Source organism: Girardinichthys multiradiatus, chromosome 8 (assembly GCF_021462225.1).
Source record: "Girardinichthys multiradiatus isolate DD_20200921_A chromosome 8, DD_fGirMul_XY1, whole genome shotgun sequence".
Classification (NCBI taxonomy): domain Eukaryota; kingdom Metazoa; phylum Chordata; class Actinopteri; order Cyprinodontiformes; family Goodeidae; genus Girardinichthys; species Girardinichthys multiradiatus.
This window is the reverse complement of record NC_061801.1, coordinates 36,026,086-36,043,288: the sequence shown is the minus strand read 5'-3', so window position 1 is coordinate 36,043,288 and position 17,203 is coordinate 36,026,086. Positions and strand designations below refer to the sequence as shown.

Genomic DNA, 17,203 nt, shown 5'->3' with positions numbered 1-17,203 from the left:
AAGATCAATTAATTCATTTCTTGGGTTTGTAAAAACAAAACATTATTCTAGGCTTTCAGAACATTTTTGTCATCTCAAAAGGAGCAGCTCTGGAAAGGTAGAGCAGAGTAGGGAGAAAACATCCGTCCGTCCGTCCATCCGTCCGTCCGTCCGTCCATCTGTAATTGTTTCTAATTCCTACCTAAAAAACTGTTAATAAAAATTTTAACTGAAAATTTAAGCCTAGAAAAATGTGGAATTCAGGGATAAAAATGTACATAAAGAACCTACAAAATCATCCTTTTTGTTTGTTCTTGTTTTTATTTGTTTTTGATGAGTAGATGTAAACCTTGAGTGAAAGTTAATCAGAAAACCTTTATTAGTCCCACGGAGAGGAAACTGCATTGTTTACCACAGCAGCAGAGAGCAACGTTCAAAAGAACTATAGAACAAACCAGAAAATGGTTTCAATTAAAAAATCATAATAAACATAAAACAAGGATTACAAAAATACACTAGAGTAATATACGACTATATATAATATGGCTATAAACACACTGTAAAGTCTATGGTAGAAGTAATAATAGATTCAGAGTTGTCCATTGTACAGCCTGATAGCAGCAGAAGGGAAAGATTTGCAGAATGTTTCCAAGGTTGGATAAATCTGTCACTGAAGCTGCTCTCCAGAGCTGACAGGTCATCCTGCCGGTGGTGTTACTCATGGTCCAGCACCTCCTGCACTGTGTCCAGAGGACAGCCCAGGACAGAAATGGACTTCCTGATGGCTTTGTACAGCTTCTTCCTCTACCTGTCTGTGATGCTGCTGCTCCAGCTGACCACACAGTACAGAATGGCTGATGCGACCACAGGGTCATAAAAGGTCTTCAGAAGTGCCCCTGTCACTTCAAAACAGAGCAGTTTCCTCTGCTCTGACCCTTCCTGCACAGAACATCTGTGTTGTAGGTCCTGGTGAACACCTAGGTTCTTATTGAGTACACTCTCTCAATGTCCACGATCAAAGAGTTGATCATCTTGTGCCATCCTGACAGAGTTCATACCAATCAGCTTTTCTTTAAAAGGTGAATTGATTAAAAAGCAGTGATTTGTTATTATGAGCATTTTTTAAATAAAAGACATAAAAGAGGAAATTAATTTGTCTAAACCTGTCATTTGCTTCTGTTTAGGTCCACCTGTCATCATCGTTCCTCCTGAAAACATGACCCTCAACATGTCCCAGAATGCACTGCTGCAGTGCCAGGCGGTGGCCGACCCTCCTAACATGACATACGTATGGCAGAAAGGTGGAGAAAACGTCCATCATATAGAGTAGGTGGAGCAGTTTCTTATCTGTGCCATTTAGATGTGGCAACTGATTATGCATTTGGTTGCCCTCAGTATTTAATGTCTGTATTTTTATGTGATAGATCCACAAAAAAGCTGCTCCAAGCAAATCCATAAAAACATTTCCTAAAGGCTGGTTCATGTGCTGATCCACAGAGTTTAGATGACAAACCTTTCCTCCATTTTGGCATGAGAGATTAGTGGTTTTTGTGATTATAACTTTCTTTCTGTCCCTCCTGTGCCATGAAAAGGATTCTTTGTGAGCTTCCAAGTTAAAGAATTATTTAAAACATGTCAGAAGTTTCAAGGATTTAATTAGAAAATACAATAAATTCATGTGAAGGGTCAATATTTTTAGCATTAATCCTGTTTTTCTTATTTTTTCTAATTCTCTGGGATGAACCTGACTTATGGTGACCCATTCTTGTCTTTAGAGCTTGGAGTTGATCCAAGCAGGCTCTGATTTTAGCTTGCTTTCTAACCACAGATCCTGACTGGACCTAAGATCTAGGGAGTCTCCTTACCATCGGTTCAAAATATCAATGTTCTAATCTTATGAGGCCTGAAAAATCAACACCAAATATTCCTGGGTTCCTAGAAGAAGGTGGGAGGACTTTAGAACCCACTCTTTTTTGGGCAGAATTGGGACCAAAACCACTCCCTTAGATTGTATCAGGATACTTCACCACAAAGCACTCGTTGTTCTGCTCATCTTTTCTTCTCCAAATGTCAAAAGAAGAGTCCATCAAAGAAAACAACCACTGGTTTTCTGCTGTCCATCTGTGTACTTCTTGGAGAATTTCTATTGTTGATGTTTGTGGCTTCTTTGTTGGCCCTCTGCTGTCTAAAGCTCTTTGCCTCACTGTGTGTGTCAGTGTTGCTCAATTACTGGACTGGTGGCAAGATGATTCTGTAGGTACAATCCTAGGGGCTTGCTGGACTCGCTTGGATGTCCTGAATGTTTCTTCTAAGTGACTGAAACTTTGCTTATAGAAGTTTTTGGTTATTTTATTGTGGAAGCAGAAAATTATGCATGTGCTGAGTCGTATTTGTAACAAACATTTGGGCTATGTCTCACGCTGTTTTGAGCATCTAGACAGCCCAGGCCTCTCCAAATCCTCCCACCAGAGCTATGAATCCCTACAGCTCCTCTAGAGTTATCGTGGGCCTCTATGTTACTGCACTACTTTCTGTTGATCTGTCAGATAAAATCCCAATAAAGTATTTTCTGGTAGAGAGCAGGATTCATGGCTCCACCAGTTATGTTCTCCAGGTCCTGAAGCAGCAAAACAGACCCAGACCATCACACTACCACCAACATGTCTGACTGTTGCTATGAGGTTTTCTTCTGAGATGCTGTTTCAGTTTTATGTCAGGTGTGATGTAACAGGATGCACACATCAATCTACAGAATATTTCCCAAAAAGCCTTTGGGATCATCAATGTGGTTTTTGGAAGATGTGAGACAGGCCTTTGTGTTCTTTTTGGTCAGCAGTAGTTTTGGCCTAGAAGCTCTCCCGTGAATGCCACTTTTGCCCAGCCTCTTTCTTATTGTTGAATCATGAACTCTTGACCTTAACTTTGAGCTTTAGGTGTTGTTTTGGGTTCTTTTGTGACCTCCTGGATGAGTCATCGAATAATTTTGGTAGGATTGCCATTCCTTGGAAGGTTCATTGTTCAATGTTTCCTCCATTTGTGAAAAATGGCTCTCATTTTGTTTCTAGACTGATAGGTCTTAACGACTGTTTCTCACATCTGGATTTCTTTAGGTCGGGCATAATCTTATCCTGATCTTTGAGCCTACTTTATGTAGTCAGAATGGTCATATTTATACAATTAAGTGATTCCACAAATCTGGTAGTAATCAGGCCTTGGTGTGACTGGTGACACTGAACTCAGTTTTTTTTTTTTTATGTGGTTAACTGCAGTTAATTTATGATTTAAAATGAAGCAATTACTTTTTCAGATAGAATCAGTGTTTTTTCCCTTAAAAATAAAAACCATATTTTGTATTTTCTCAAGTTGTCTTTGTGTGATATTAACATTTTTGATTATCTAAAAAAAAAGCAGAAACAGAAGAAATCTGTAAGGGTGCTAACTTTTTCACTGCCATCTTTATTACTAAAACAGTTAATACTAAATATAATAATTGGAATAAATTACAGGAGTTTTATGAAGTTATGGATGTTGACATACATTTTGAGTTTGAACTCCAAGTAAATTTTGATGTTCTCTGGTCTGTTTCCATAAAGTGAAAATGTAAAGCAACGAACAAGTTTGTCTGATGGAAATGTTTAACTGGCAGATAGTGGATTCGAGTCTGGGTGTAAATGGATCATGATTGCCAGCGTTTGTCATTCAGCAGCCAGTTGAGCTGCTTTCTGAATACGGTGGTGAGGAGAAGGTCAGATGAGCAGATGGGGGTGGACTAATTTTCAATTTGATCTCGTCGTTAGCATTTCTCCATTGAACGCACCACGACTCATTACAGTTGTGCTCAGGTTAATACTCTACAGGATTTTAATGAGGTGAATAATTTGGAGGGGCATTTGGAGTTGATGTGCAGGAAATAGCTGGTAATAGCTGAGTTCAAAACATGAAGATGATTTAATTATCTCACTAATTCTAGAAAATTAACTATTTTGGAAGTTCATTTAAAAAATACTTAAGGTGCTATGTGTTAGGGTCAGACTTGAAATCCAGTTTTTCTCTATTTTTCCTCTGTTTGAATGTGGTCCTTATGTTTTTTACATCTTATTTTTACATCTGATTTCCCCGTTTAGGCTTTTAGAAGCCTAAAAAGGGAAAAGGAAGGAGGGAAAAACAGGAAAAAAGATGAAAGGACTGAAGCTGACAAGGTAGGATACAAATTTTTGGAAAAAACAGAATGAAAGGAAGAACAGATGAAAAGAAACAAGGAAAAAAAGCAAAAATGGAAGGAAGATCTGAAGTAAGAAAAGAAGAAAGATCAGAAAAATGGAAGACAGAATGGTTGGAAGAAAGGACTGAAGGAGGACAGAAGTAAGGGTGGAAGAACAAGGAGCTAAGAAAAAGGCAAAATAAAAGACTGAGGGAAGGAAGGAAGGAAGGAAGGAGGGGTGGAAAACAAGGAAAAAATAACAGAAGGAAGGACTGATAGAATGAAGACTGAAAGTAAAGACAGAAGAAATGAACAATGGAAGAAAATGAGGGAAAGGAAGGATGGAAAATGGAAAGAGGGGAGGAAGAAAAGAAGAAGAACATAAGGAAGAAAGGTGGGTTGGATAGAGGGATGAGAACACTAAAAGAAGGTAAAAATCAACCAGAGAATGGAAGATGAAAGGGAGGTGAGAAAGGGGAGGAAAGAATGAAAGACAGAAGAAAAGAAGGAAGGAGGGAAGAAAGAAAGAAAGAAAGAAAGAAAGAAAATCTTTGGAAAGGAGGAAGCAAAGAAGGCAGGAGAGATGTAAGAAACTTAGAATAATGAAGGAAAAGGAAAGAAAGAAAGTAAATAAAACGGCAAGGAGGGGAGGAAGCAAGGAGAGAAATACAAAAAAATGTAAGGAAGGAGAGAATGACAAAGGGAGGAAGCTTACATTTGTCAAACATCTATGAATCTAAAGCACCATTCTGATCCAAGATGCATTGATATCCGTCCCTAAATGTGATGGAAAAACCTTTTGTTTTGAACTCATTCTGTCCTCTTGTTTCAAAATTGGAAAGTTGCAAAAGAACAACACCCTTCCTGTTTGCTCAACACTACAGCCGGTGTCTGCACAGGGAACCAGAGGGGGTCAACTCACAGAGCAGGATGGGAAATGGCAGCCATTCCTCCTCTGTGGATCTGCCTCAGTGGTGTAACGGCACATTGACCACAGGAGATTTACTACCAGGCAGGACAGCTACACGTGATTCCACACAGTCCTGCTGCTGCTGGGAAAATTAAAAAAAAACAGTACTTAGCTGTGACTGGAGGAGCAGGGGGAACTGGGATGGTTCTGTTCACACCTTTTCTTCTCACCATCAGCTTGGTGTCTTCTGCTTCTTGCGGTTTGTTCCTCTGGAGAAGACTTGCAGTGACTCTGTCAGGCTGTCTGAGACTGACTGATGGAGTAATAAAATAAAACAGCATCGTTAAATGAGATTAAAATGCTTTTTGTAGCTACTGATAAATCTTTGTATTCCTTCCACCTGACGCCGCTCACATTTTTTTGTTTTTTCAGGAAGTTATCTATTATTCATTTCAGACATAAACAAAACTCCAATGTTGGGATTTTAATTTTTATTTGAGTTTATTCCTCTCTTTATTTAAATAAAGCAGGTTTATGCTTGTTGTGACTGAGATTTCCTGTGTGTGGTCTGCAGGTCTCTAAAGTCACGTGTGAGAATCCAGGTGGATGGAACTCTGCACATCTCCGCTTTAGTGCCAGAGGACTCTGGGAACTACACCTGCAATCCAACCAATGGGCTGCTGACCCCACCGACAGCCTGGGCCATCCTAACAGTGATGCGTACGTTACATTCTTCGCTAGTCGCTGCTTGGTCGCAACTGCACGACAGAAAAAACTCACCGCAGGCTTTAAATTATTATTTTGATAAAATAACCTGAAACTTAAGGTGCTGCTTGTGGAGGTAATCAAAGAGAGAAACAATTTTGTTGATATCACTAAGTAAAAAAAATGAAAAAAAAGACTCAGCCTGCCAGACCAATGATTTAAATTTAGGTTTGGAGGTCTGCAGCGGGTTTCTGTTCCCACTGAGTTACAACCAGAAGGTGGCTGTGCTTAGCTGGCTTTAATGTCACTGTTTTTACTGTGTGTCGATCGGGAGGAAGGAAGGAAGGATGGAAGGAAGGAAGGAAAATAGGTAGGAAGGAAGGAAAGAAAGAAAAGAAAATAGGTAGGAAGAAAAGAAAAGAAAGGTAGGAAGAAAAGAACATAGGTAGGAAGAAAATAAAAGAAAGGTAGGAAGAAAAGAAAAGAAAATAGGTAGGAAGAAAAGAAAAGAAAGGTGGGAAGAAAGGAAGGAAGGAAGAAAATAAAATAAAATAGGTAGGAAGAAAGGAAGGAAGGAAGGAAGAAAAGAAAATAGGGAGAAAAGTAAGTAGGAAGGAAGGTAGGAGGAAAATAAAAGAAAATAGGGAGGAAAGTAAGTAGGAAGGAAAGAAGGAAGGATGGAAGGAGGAAAAAAGGGAAGGAAAAGATAAGAAAAGACATAGGGAGGAAAGTAGGTAGGAAGAAAGGAAGGAAGGAAGAAAAGAAAAGAAAATAGGTAGGAAGAAAGGAAGGAAGAAAAAGAAAAAAGAAAAGAAAATAGGGAGGAGGGTAAGAAGGAAGCAAGGATGGAGTTAAGGAGGGAGAAAGGAAGGCAGGAGGAAGGGGAAGAGACAAAGAAGGATGGACAGAGGGAAGGTTGAGGCAAAGGAAGAAGGGGATGGAAGATGCACGGAGGGAAGTAATGACAAGAGAAATCTGTACTGCTAAATCTAAGTTCCTTCAGCAACTAGCAGAGCTGAGGTGTTAACGCCAACTTTCTGAGGCACCTTTTTCCTTAATAACCTGACAACATTGTTGGACCATTTGTTTGCTACTACATACCCCAGTATGGTCTGCTACCACAACTCCCAGCAGACATTGCAGCTGATAGGAAGGGTGGTCGCAGCTCTGATGTCACAGAGGACTATATAACGAATATGATGCCTCTCCCCTTTGCTTTTCATGCTGGAAACCGAGACCGGTTACCACGCAATGGAGGCACGCATCCTTCTGGAGAAGAAACTCACTTGTGGGTTTTCATTAATTCTCCCCACTGGCCAAACTCATGAAAGAGGTTCCTTGGATAAGAAGACCAGGAATCTTTACTTTACCGATCAAAGACGTTGATTTAACACGTGACCAAAAAACCCACGGAGGTTGTTTTGTTCCAGTCGACTGCTGACGGTCCGTCATATTTTTCCACTTTTGCCAAAGGAGGCCAAAGGACGAAGACTGACCGTTTTCCTTTGAGTTAGTTACGGACGCATAACTACTCCCCCCAATCCCCCCTGCTCCAGAGACGACACCAAGTAATCCCGTTTTGTTTTATTTCTATTAGAAATTGCTGGGGCAGGATAGAGTAGGATTTTAGGGCGATTTAGAATCGCCACTTATGTGTTCTATTCAGAATAGAATAGGGCGTGTTCTATTGGACAATGTGTTCTATGTTGTATGTGCGTGCAATGTCTTATTGAAACTTGGATTGCTGTTGGACTCCGAAAGCTGCCGCGCTTTGCAGCTGTGCATGTCTAACAGTGTTTTTGAACACCTGAGCGCAGACTCAGTTGAACTTAAAGTTGGACTGCTAGAACCTCATGGTGAAAACTCACCATTCCTTTGTCTCCACTATTAGTGTTTTTCCACTGGTTGCCACCTAAACGTTTTATGACCCTTTGTGTTTCAGTGAGCTCCAACGTTGGGGGTTTTATGACTGCAGCCTGGTGGAGGCCGCTCCAAAAGCTTTGCTCAGTACCATATTTTCTCTTGTTTTTGCCATAACTGCTGGTTTGACTTTCATACATACTCAATGTTGTTTATCTTGTTTAGTTAGTTATTTTACCCCTTTTGTGTAGAATTTTTAAATGCTTGATTAGGTGAAGATTATTGAATCAGAATAGCGAGGTGTATGAGGGCTGTTGATTTAATAAATATTCATGTAGATAAAGATAAAGCGTTTGTGTTATTTTGAGCAAGAATGATTTGTCTGTCAAAATAAGGTCAAAGTTCCCCCACCTTTGGTGAAGCGGTTGATTAAACAGTGACATCTAGTAATAGTTATCAATTATTACTGAGAATTTAATAATTGTAATTATCAAAGGCCTTGAGCCATAATTACAACACCAGAAGACATCTCTGATTTTGATTCGTAAGTAATGATTTTTGGTTAAGAAATTAATTTTTTTCAAATTATGATTTTAAATTGTAATTCTTGAGAAATATTCATAAATCAATAATCATGATTCTTACAACATTCTTCAAGTATGAACAACTAGCTTTGCAGCTGCTTGTAACGTTGGTATCTCCTTCAGCCACCCTGTGGGGCGAAGGAGGGTGCAGTATCCCCACTTCTGGCTCTATTCAGTTTCAGTTTTTTGTTGGGGAATAATGTCTTCCGTTTCCCTTTAATATGTAGTACACCTCATAATTTTTCTCATCCACCTACCATGCTGGAGAACTGTCACCATTGATATCAAAGGTACTATGAAGAGTGATGTAAGAGAACAGAGCAGTATTTTTTAACTCAAGCAGCAGGGAGCCCTAAGCCCTAAGCTAATTTACAGTACAGTAAAAGACGACAGCATAGCAGAATAAAGTAACAACCCATAAATGGCACAAAGGATGCAAGTCCTTAAATAATGGTTATCTGACAACACCAATTACACCTTACTAGACTGGTTTGCACACTCCTGATTGATTACTGATAAAGACCCGAGTTAGAGTGGATGCGTTCTGAATCCATATCCTCTTTACTTTCCTCAGGGCCAGAATGTTGTGTGATACCAAAGGCAAACAGTACGGAGTAAAGGCTCAGCTTTTATTTGTGTCAGTTATGTTTTAGGCTATTTTGTCCTGTTAATATGTGACCTTATCTTCTCATGATGGCGATGTCTGTCATCACCTTAAGATATTTGCTGAAAACAGATAAGGTTGCCAAATAAATAGGAAAAACGGAGAGGATATTGTGGAAACAATTTCTCATGTCAAATATCTGGATTGTGTGTGTGGATTGACACTTCAGATGCAGTATCTAAAAATCTCAACTGAAAACAGTAAAATATGGATTGGGGTTGCAACTAAAAGCTGTTCTGCACTGAAGAAAGTCTGAAATGTTCAAAGTTTTACTTTATTTATATGTATCTTATGGAAATTAAATTGTTTCTCCTTTGATGGAGGGTTGCCGAGGATCTGACCTCCTAAAGGAAAACCTGCAATCAATATTTGTGTTCATAGTTTAAATATGAGCTAAAAATACAAGAACTCTGAAAATCTGCTTGTTGAAAAGTATAGAAACGGTTTCTGGTGTATGCAATACAAAATGCAGCGTTGTCATATCTTTGTTTGTTTGAAGGCTAGCTGTTTTTCTATAATTATCAGTATTATAATTTTATCAGTAAAAAATACTCATATTGTAGAATAATTAATCATACCTTTTTCCTATAGTTTTAGGATTTTAGCATTATCCTCAACTCCTTGTTGTCAAAAAAATACAGAATACAGTTTCTCTCTGCCATAAACAGCAAGCAACATTTAAATCATGATGGATCCAATGACTTAAATAACTTAGATTTTTCTTTTAACTGCACTTAGACCCAGCCAAGGCTCTCCAAGTGCCCCAGGAAACATACCTCCCCACAGGTATGGGTGGCGTGATCCCCTGTCCGGTGGCAGCTCAGCCTCCGCTGCTCCGTGTGGACTGGATAAAAGATGGAGAGACTCTGGATCTGTCCCTGGTAATAAACAAACAATAATCCCTCCATTAAGTGACATTTCTCTAAGCAATGATCAATCCTGACTGTCAGCAAATTCTTGTTCTTTATTTTATGTTGTCATATTCTCTTTCAGCAGAGGTTTATTTTATACTACATTAACTGTGTTTGAAGGATTTGCAGAAATAAAGTTATTCTCATCTGCCTGCTGCAGGTTGGAAAGCTGTGTATGGAAAAAGAAAGTACACCCTTGCTTTTTCCGTGGGATTTAGGAGGAAAGTAGCAGCTGGGTGCTGCTAAATTAAATCACCTATTTAAATCATCCTCAGCAATTATGCTGTATAAACAGTATTTCCCCCATTGATTTTTTCAGTTTTTGCACTTGCAAGTTTTAGGTTGTCCAAACAAATTTTACTAGCGGACATTGATAAGATGAGTGAATAAAAAAGCTATTTCTAAATGATAATTTTATCTATTAAGGGTAAAGAATGATCCAAACCAAACTGGCTTTAACTGTGACCGACCTCTAAACAAAAATCTTGCAGGGGTATGAATAATTCTGGGCTTAACTGTATCTGCATATATATATAAAAGGGTAGGGCATCTTCACTGACATTCCCTCTGCTCATGATGGAAATGCCCTCCACGTTTTTCAGTACAAGGCCATTCAATCACATACATTTTAATGGATATGGGTAATGTGTTCAGTCTTAAAAGCTCTAGAAGCAATCCCTCAGGAATTCCTCTCCACCCTGTTGTCCCTCACTTTCACTTCGATGTTTAACCCCCCACACTGGAGAAATGAGCGGAGCAACCATTACCGATTAGGAAGCTGGAGCAGAACTTCCCTACATTTAGAAACCTTTTGTGCCTTTCACCTTTCCTGATTGGAAAACCACCTTTCCTCCTATTGGTTGCTTTTAAGGAAAGGTTAATCTCATCACTTTTGTTTTTCTTGTAAAAAGTCCTTGATTTAGGGCTTTGTCCCATCTTCACGTGCTGAGTTTGACCGCCGTTCACCTCTTTGACACTTAGTCTGAGCAATGGATGTATTGGATGAGATGCACCACAGGAGATTGTTGCAGTGAGGCAGACAGAGAACCGGAGTCCGACTGTTATTCTGCCAATTAATCCAATCCTGCCGTGGTTGTCGCGAGCTTGCACGACCGCGGTGATACTTAAAGCTTCAATCCACAGAGAATAATGGCACTTTTGACTTAATTAAACTGAGTGAGGAACTTTTAGGCACATCGAAAGCTTTTCACTAAGGCATAATGGAAAAAATAACTTTGAGTGCTTTTAATTCAGTTTTTTAGAAATTGATCATGAATCCTAAAAAGGAAATTTATTTTGCATTCGCTTCAAATAACCAGAATATATATATATTTTTCCTTTTGCTGTGAAAGAAACAGAAGACCACTTTTATCTTTTTCATTTTTATTTTAGATGACATCTCCTTATCATTGTTAAACAGATAAACAATGCATACTTTAAAATAAAACGTGCATTAACCTCCTTATTTTACTATAGGCCTGTGGCAGAGAGAGCATTTCTAGAAAACCTTTAAACACAACTTAGAAGCTCAAGACCTTTCTAGTTTCCTGCATGTTGGCTTTTCCCACACATGCAAGTGAATCTCAGTAAATTATTATTTGTAAACATTTAATTTAATTCAGTAATTCAACCCAGAAAGAGAAACTCATACATTATATATGCCCGTTGCACACAGATTGATCAATTTTAATTTTCAGTTAATTTTGATAATAATGGCATACACCTGGAAAAGCCTCAAAACAGGTAAGATTAACAAAATAAATACTTGGCTACATTAAAAACACTCACAGATTGCAATGATTCTATCATTGCTTTGAAATCATTCAAAGTAATAAGAGGTTAAACCTGAAGTTCAGTTTGTAAATAAATACCAAAACCTAAAGGTTTTGTTGTTGACTCCAGTCTTTGCATTGTGGGAGAAATTTATGGATTGTAGATTATTATAACATGCAGGTTTCCTTGTTAAAAGTTAAGTCAAATGGAAAAGAATGATGCCTGAAATGGTTTTGTACATAAACACGTGCCAGGGACTTTGGCGCCGGGCACATAAAGGTGTCCAATTACCTTTACAGTAAAGTACTCGATGATTAGTAAGGGGTCGCAGCTTGCAATAAATCCCAAGGCTCCATGGTGCACACAATCCAGCTTGTGAAGACATTGAGCAGAATAATATGCAACACATCTATACTAATAAAGGCAAATAGATTATTTCCACCAATTTCTGCTTTGTATTAAAGGAAAACCAAGATTTTTTCCTGGTAAAATGTCAGTTAAACAAATATCTACAAAAGTAATGAAACTTTTAAAACATCAGTCAGTCAGTCATTTTCTACCACTTATTCCATAGTGGGTCGCGGGGGAGCTGGTGCCTATCTCCAGCAGTCTATGAGCGAGAGGCAGGGTACACCCTGGACAGGTCACCAGTCCATCGCAGGGCAACACACAAACAACCATGCACACACTCATTCATACACCTAAGGTCAATTTAGAGTGACCAATTAACCTAACAGGCATGTGTTTGGACTGTGGGAGGAAGCCAGAGTACCCAGTGAGAACCCACGCATGCACAGGGAGAACATGCAAACTCCATGCAGAAAGACCCCAGGCTGGGAATTGAACCCAGGACCTTCTTGCTGCAAGGCAACAGTGCTACCAACTGCGCCACCATGCATTTACAATCTAATTTCAACCTTTTCTGCTGACCATTTTTCATTGAAACTTTTTATATTCAGTGCTGATCTTTCAGGTTTTGAGGTGATAAAGAATATTTATTTTGTTTTGCCTGCATTTAGAACAAGTTGTTTGTGTACTCCAGCTAAAATAAGTAATGGCTAGAAGGCCTCAACAGGGGTGGTGCTGGGCACCACACGAATGTCATCTGCATAGAACTGAAGAGTTGAGTTACTAATATATTGTCCAAGATTTATTTATGTAAATAGTACTCGTACTCGTCATCTTCCGCTTTATCCGGGACCGAGTCGCGGGGGCAGCAGACTCAGCAGAGACGCCCAGACGTCCCTCTCTCCAGACACCTCCTCCAGTTCCTCCAGGGGGAGCCCAAGGCATTCCCAGGCCATCCGAGAGACATAGTCCCTCCAGCGTGTCCTGGGCCGTCCCCTGGGCCTCCTCCCGGTGGGACGTGCCTGGAACACCTCCCGAGGAAGGCGTCCAGGAGGCATCCGGTATAGATGCCCGAGCCACCTCAACTGGCTCCTCTCGATGTGGAGGAGTAGCGGCTCTACTCCGAGCCCCTCCCGGATGGCTGAGCTCCTCACCCTATCTCTAAGGGAGTGCCCGGCCACCCTACGGAGGAAGCTCATTTCCGCCGCTTGTATCCGGGATCTCGTTCTTTCGGTCATGACCCAAAGTTCATGGCCATAGGTGAGGGTAGGAACATAGACCGACCGGTAAATCGAGAGCTTCGCTTTTCGGCTCAGCTCTCTCTTCACCACAATGGACCGGCACAGCGCCCCCATTACTGTGGCAGCCGCACCGATCCGTCTGTCGATCTCCCGCTCCATTCTTCCCTCACTCGTGAACAAGACCCCGAGATACTTAAACTCCTCCACATGAGGCAGGAACTCTCCTCCAACCTGAAGAGGACAAGCCACCCTTTTCCGGTCGAGAACCATGGCCTCGGACTTGGAGGAGCTGATCTTCATCCCAGCCGCTTCACACTCGGCTGCGAACCGCCCCAGTACATGCTGTAGGTCTTGGCTAGAGGGGGCCAGCAGGACCACGTCATCTGCAAAAAGAAGAGACGAAATCCTCTGGTCCCCAAACCAGACCCCCTCCGGCCCTTGGCTGCGCCTAGAAATCCTGTCCATAAAAGTTATGAACAGGACCGGTGACAAAGGGCAGCCCTGCCGGAGACCAACATGCACTGGGAACAGGTCTGACTTAGTGCCGGCAATGTGAACCAAACTCCTGCTCTGCTTGTACAGAGATCGGATGGCCCCTAATAAAGGGCCCCCGATTCCAAACTCCTGGAGCACCCCCCACAGGGCATCATGAGGGACACAGTCGAATGCCTTCTCCAGGTCCACAAAACACATGTGGACCGATTGGGCAAACTCCCATGAACCCTCGAGCTCTCCCGAAGGTGAGAGTTGAATACATCCCTGGCCAAGGGGTCCGCCAGACATTCCCAGCACACCCTCACTATGCGCTTGTGCCTGCCAAGTCTGTCAAGGTTTCTCCTCCCCCAGCGGATCCAACTCACCACCAGGTGGTGATCAGCGGACAGCTCAGCCCCTCTCTTCACCCGAGTGTCCAAAACATGCGGCCGAAGGTCTGATGATACGACAACAAAGTCGATCATTGACCTCCTGCCTAGGGTGTCCTGGTGCCAAGTGCACTGATGGACACCCTTATGTTTGAACATGGTGTTCATTATGGACAATTCGTGACTAGCACAGAAGTCCAATAACAAAGCACCACTCGGATTCTGATCGGGTAGGCCGGGTACTCCGCACTACCACACTAGACGGCTGAGCTGGGGGGTGACACCCCCAGCGAGGTGACATTCCACGTCCCTAGAGCCAGCCTAACATCCGGGGATTGGGCCGCCAAGGTCTCCACCTTCGTCCGCTGCCCAATCCTCTTTGCACCGGTCCCTCACGGTTCCCCCTGCAGGTGGTGGGCCCACTGGGGGATGGCCTCGCGTCTCTCGTTCGGGCTTGGCCCGGCCGGGTCCCGCGAGGAGCAACCCAGCCACCAGGCGCTCTCCGACGAGTCCCGACCCCAGGCCTGGCTCAAGGGTGGGACCCCGGCTCCACCGTACCGGGCGACGTCACGTGCCTCGATTTTGTGGTCGTCATGAGGGGTTCTTGAACTGCTCTTTCTCTGACCCGTCACCTAGAGCCTGGTTGCCATGGGAGACCCTACCAGGAGTGTTTAAACCCCAGACAACATAGCCTCTAGGATCATTTGAGCACTCAAACCCCTCCACCACATTAAGGTGGCGGTTCAAGGAGGGGGGTGAATAATAATTATGAGCCTTGAACAGAGCCTTGAGAAATGCCCTTAGTCACTTCCAATATTTTGGTGGAAGGCCCTTAAAAACATATAACTCTGTGTATAATGGATCTACAAATGATTTTCACTTTTTGAACTGAATTACTAGACTAGCTTAAATGAACTGTTCTAATTAAATGAGCTGCACCTGTGCACAAATTATTGTTTATATATGTACCTTGCCATCATAAAGGGCATGTGTCTTTCCTTGTTATCTATGTTTGGATAATTCTGCCTTTCTTCCAGTTTCCAGGATGGACACTAAAAGCCAATGGGTCTTTGGTCATGGCGACTGTCAATGAGGATGCTGCAGGCACCTACACATGTACTCCATACAACAGCTACGGTACCATGGGGCCATCTGCGCCCACCAGTGTGATTCTACAGGTCAGTACACCCATAAATCAGAATCAGAATCAGCTTTATTGCCAAGTTTGTACATACAAACAATAAAGTAGCCTGATTTCCTGCTAGCAGCATTCTGCAAGTTCTCAGCTGATGAGAACTATCTCAGAGTATCTCAGCGTATCTAGAGGGAATATGAATCATGAGCTTTATCACATTTTGTCACAGCAACAAATTTCAGTTTATTTTGTTGGGACTTTATTGGACCGACCAACACAAAACAGTGTATAAGTGGAAGTAAAATGATGCACGGTTTAAAAAAATATTTTACTTATGAAAATACTGGCCTTTAACTAAACCATTTTAACACATCAAAATGCTTTTATCTAAACTTTTTCGTTGCAGCTCTGAATGTATTTTAGGGGCGTTGTACATGATTTCTTTATATTTAGACCACCCATCATCCAATCACTTAAAAGTATCCCACAGCATGATGCTGCCACTACCATATTTCACAGTGGGGATGGTGTGTTTAGGGTAATGTGTAGTCTTAGTGTTTCACCTCAAATAGTGTTTACAATCAAACCATGAAGTTCAATTCTGGTCTCATTTAACCAAAGCACCTTCTTTAACAGTTTTGATGTGGCTTGTGGCAAACTTTGGACAGGACTTATTATCTCTTCTAGCTTTCTTCATGCCTCTTCTCCATATGAGCCAGATTTATGGAGTATGCAATAGTTCTCTTATCAATAGGTCCTCGCACTTGAGCTGTGGTTCTCTGCAGTTCCTCCAGAGTTACCTCGGGCCTCTTGGCTTCTTCTCAGATTAATGCCATCTTTCCCTGAGCTGTCTAAGTTGGACGGCCATGTTTTGTTAGTTTTCAGCCATGCCATTCCCTGTATTAGGTGACCTCTGAGGGGAATTTTTTTCACTGGGTTTTATTAAAGGATATCAGATAAAAGGCGACTGAATACAAATGCATTTCAGGCTTTTCAGATTTTAATTTGCATAAAATCTTTTTATAATTATATACATTTCCTTCCGCTTTAAAATGCGACTGTCTTTGGGCTTTTAGTATACTCCTGGAAAAAAATCGAAAGAGCCAGGCAAGCTGGCAGAGCTCTTCATATGCTTTCAATTTTGATGGCCGGGACCAGAACCGTTCATTATCCAGTTTAAATTTCTGCACCCTGACCATAAGGTGCATACACAGGCTTCATGTAGGCTTATTTATAATTAGTTCAAAGGGACCTTGGTTCTGGAAAATGTAGCCAATTGCTTTTGTATGTAGTAGCAAAATTTAATGTTTTAGTTTAAATCAGTTGTTCTGCTCCTAACAGAACCCTTTTTAATTGATTTAAGAGGTTGAACCATGTAAAAAAACAGCTCTGTTGGGTTTAATTTACTGTAAACGTTACTTATTTGAACACATTCATACATAATACTGCTTCTTAGATATATAGTGAAGCAGACTGGCCAGAAACACACCAAACTGTTGCTCTGTTATGCTCTAACTAGTATAAACTAGTCTTTAAATCTCTTCACCTATATTTAAATCAAACATGATTGCTTCTCTCACTGCGTATTAAAAAGTCTACACAGAAGCAACATTTTATCAACCCTTTCTGACCGACCTGCGGGGGCCCTCTGACATTAATAGAACTCAACGTAGCCCGACTACATTCATGGCACTTAGTGTTGGAGTTAATTGTGTGGCTAATCCTCTTGTTATTAAGATCATCTTGTCCAACCAGTAAACCAGTTTGTAAATCCATTGTTTGGCCTTGCTGCAGTGTCCTTGATTTAGCTTACTGCTTATGCATTTTGCAGGACCCCCCATCATTCAGCATCACTCCAGAGAAGGTTTACAAAGAGGACGCTGGGAGAAAGCTGCTGATCCCCTGTCAAGGAAACACAGATGCAACAACTAGAGTGACGTGGAGCAAGGTAAATCAGCCACTGCATGTTATATAATAGGCTATTTTATTAATTTATAACAGGGTCATATTTCTACTACATTAAGGGTCT

General features: G+C 41.3%; 1 protein-coding gene across 3 annotated transcripts in view; it reads left to right on the top strand.

Annotated features, from left to right (window-relative positions):
- Positions 1-17,203, top strand: part of igsf9a (immunoglobulin superfamily, member 9a) — a 93,037-nt gene that overhangs the window by 48,951 nt on the left and 26,883 nt on the right. For all 3 annotated transcript variants that reach the window (XM_047372602.1, XM_047372603.1, XM_047372601.1), the window contains exons 7-11: positions 1,164-1,305; positions 5,665-5,810; positions 9,642-9,784; positions 15,077-15,217; positions 17,006-17,122. In XM_047372602.1, coding sequence (XP_047228558.1) covers positions 1,164-1,305; positions 5,665-5,810; positions 9,642-9,784; positions 15,077-15,217; positions 17,006-17,122 — 689 coding nt within the window. The remainder of the gene's footprint in view (positions 1-1,163; positions 1,306-5,664; positions 5,811-9,641; positions 9,785-15,076; positions 15,218-17,005; positions 17,123-17,203) is intronic.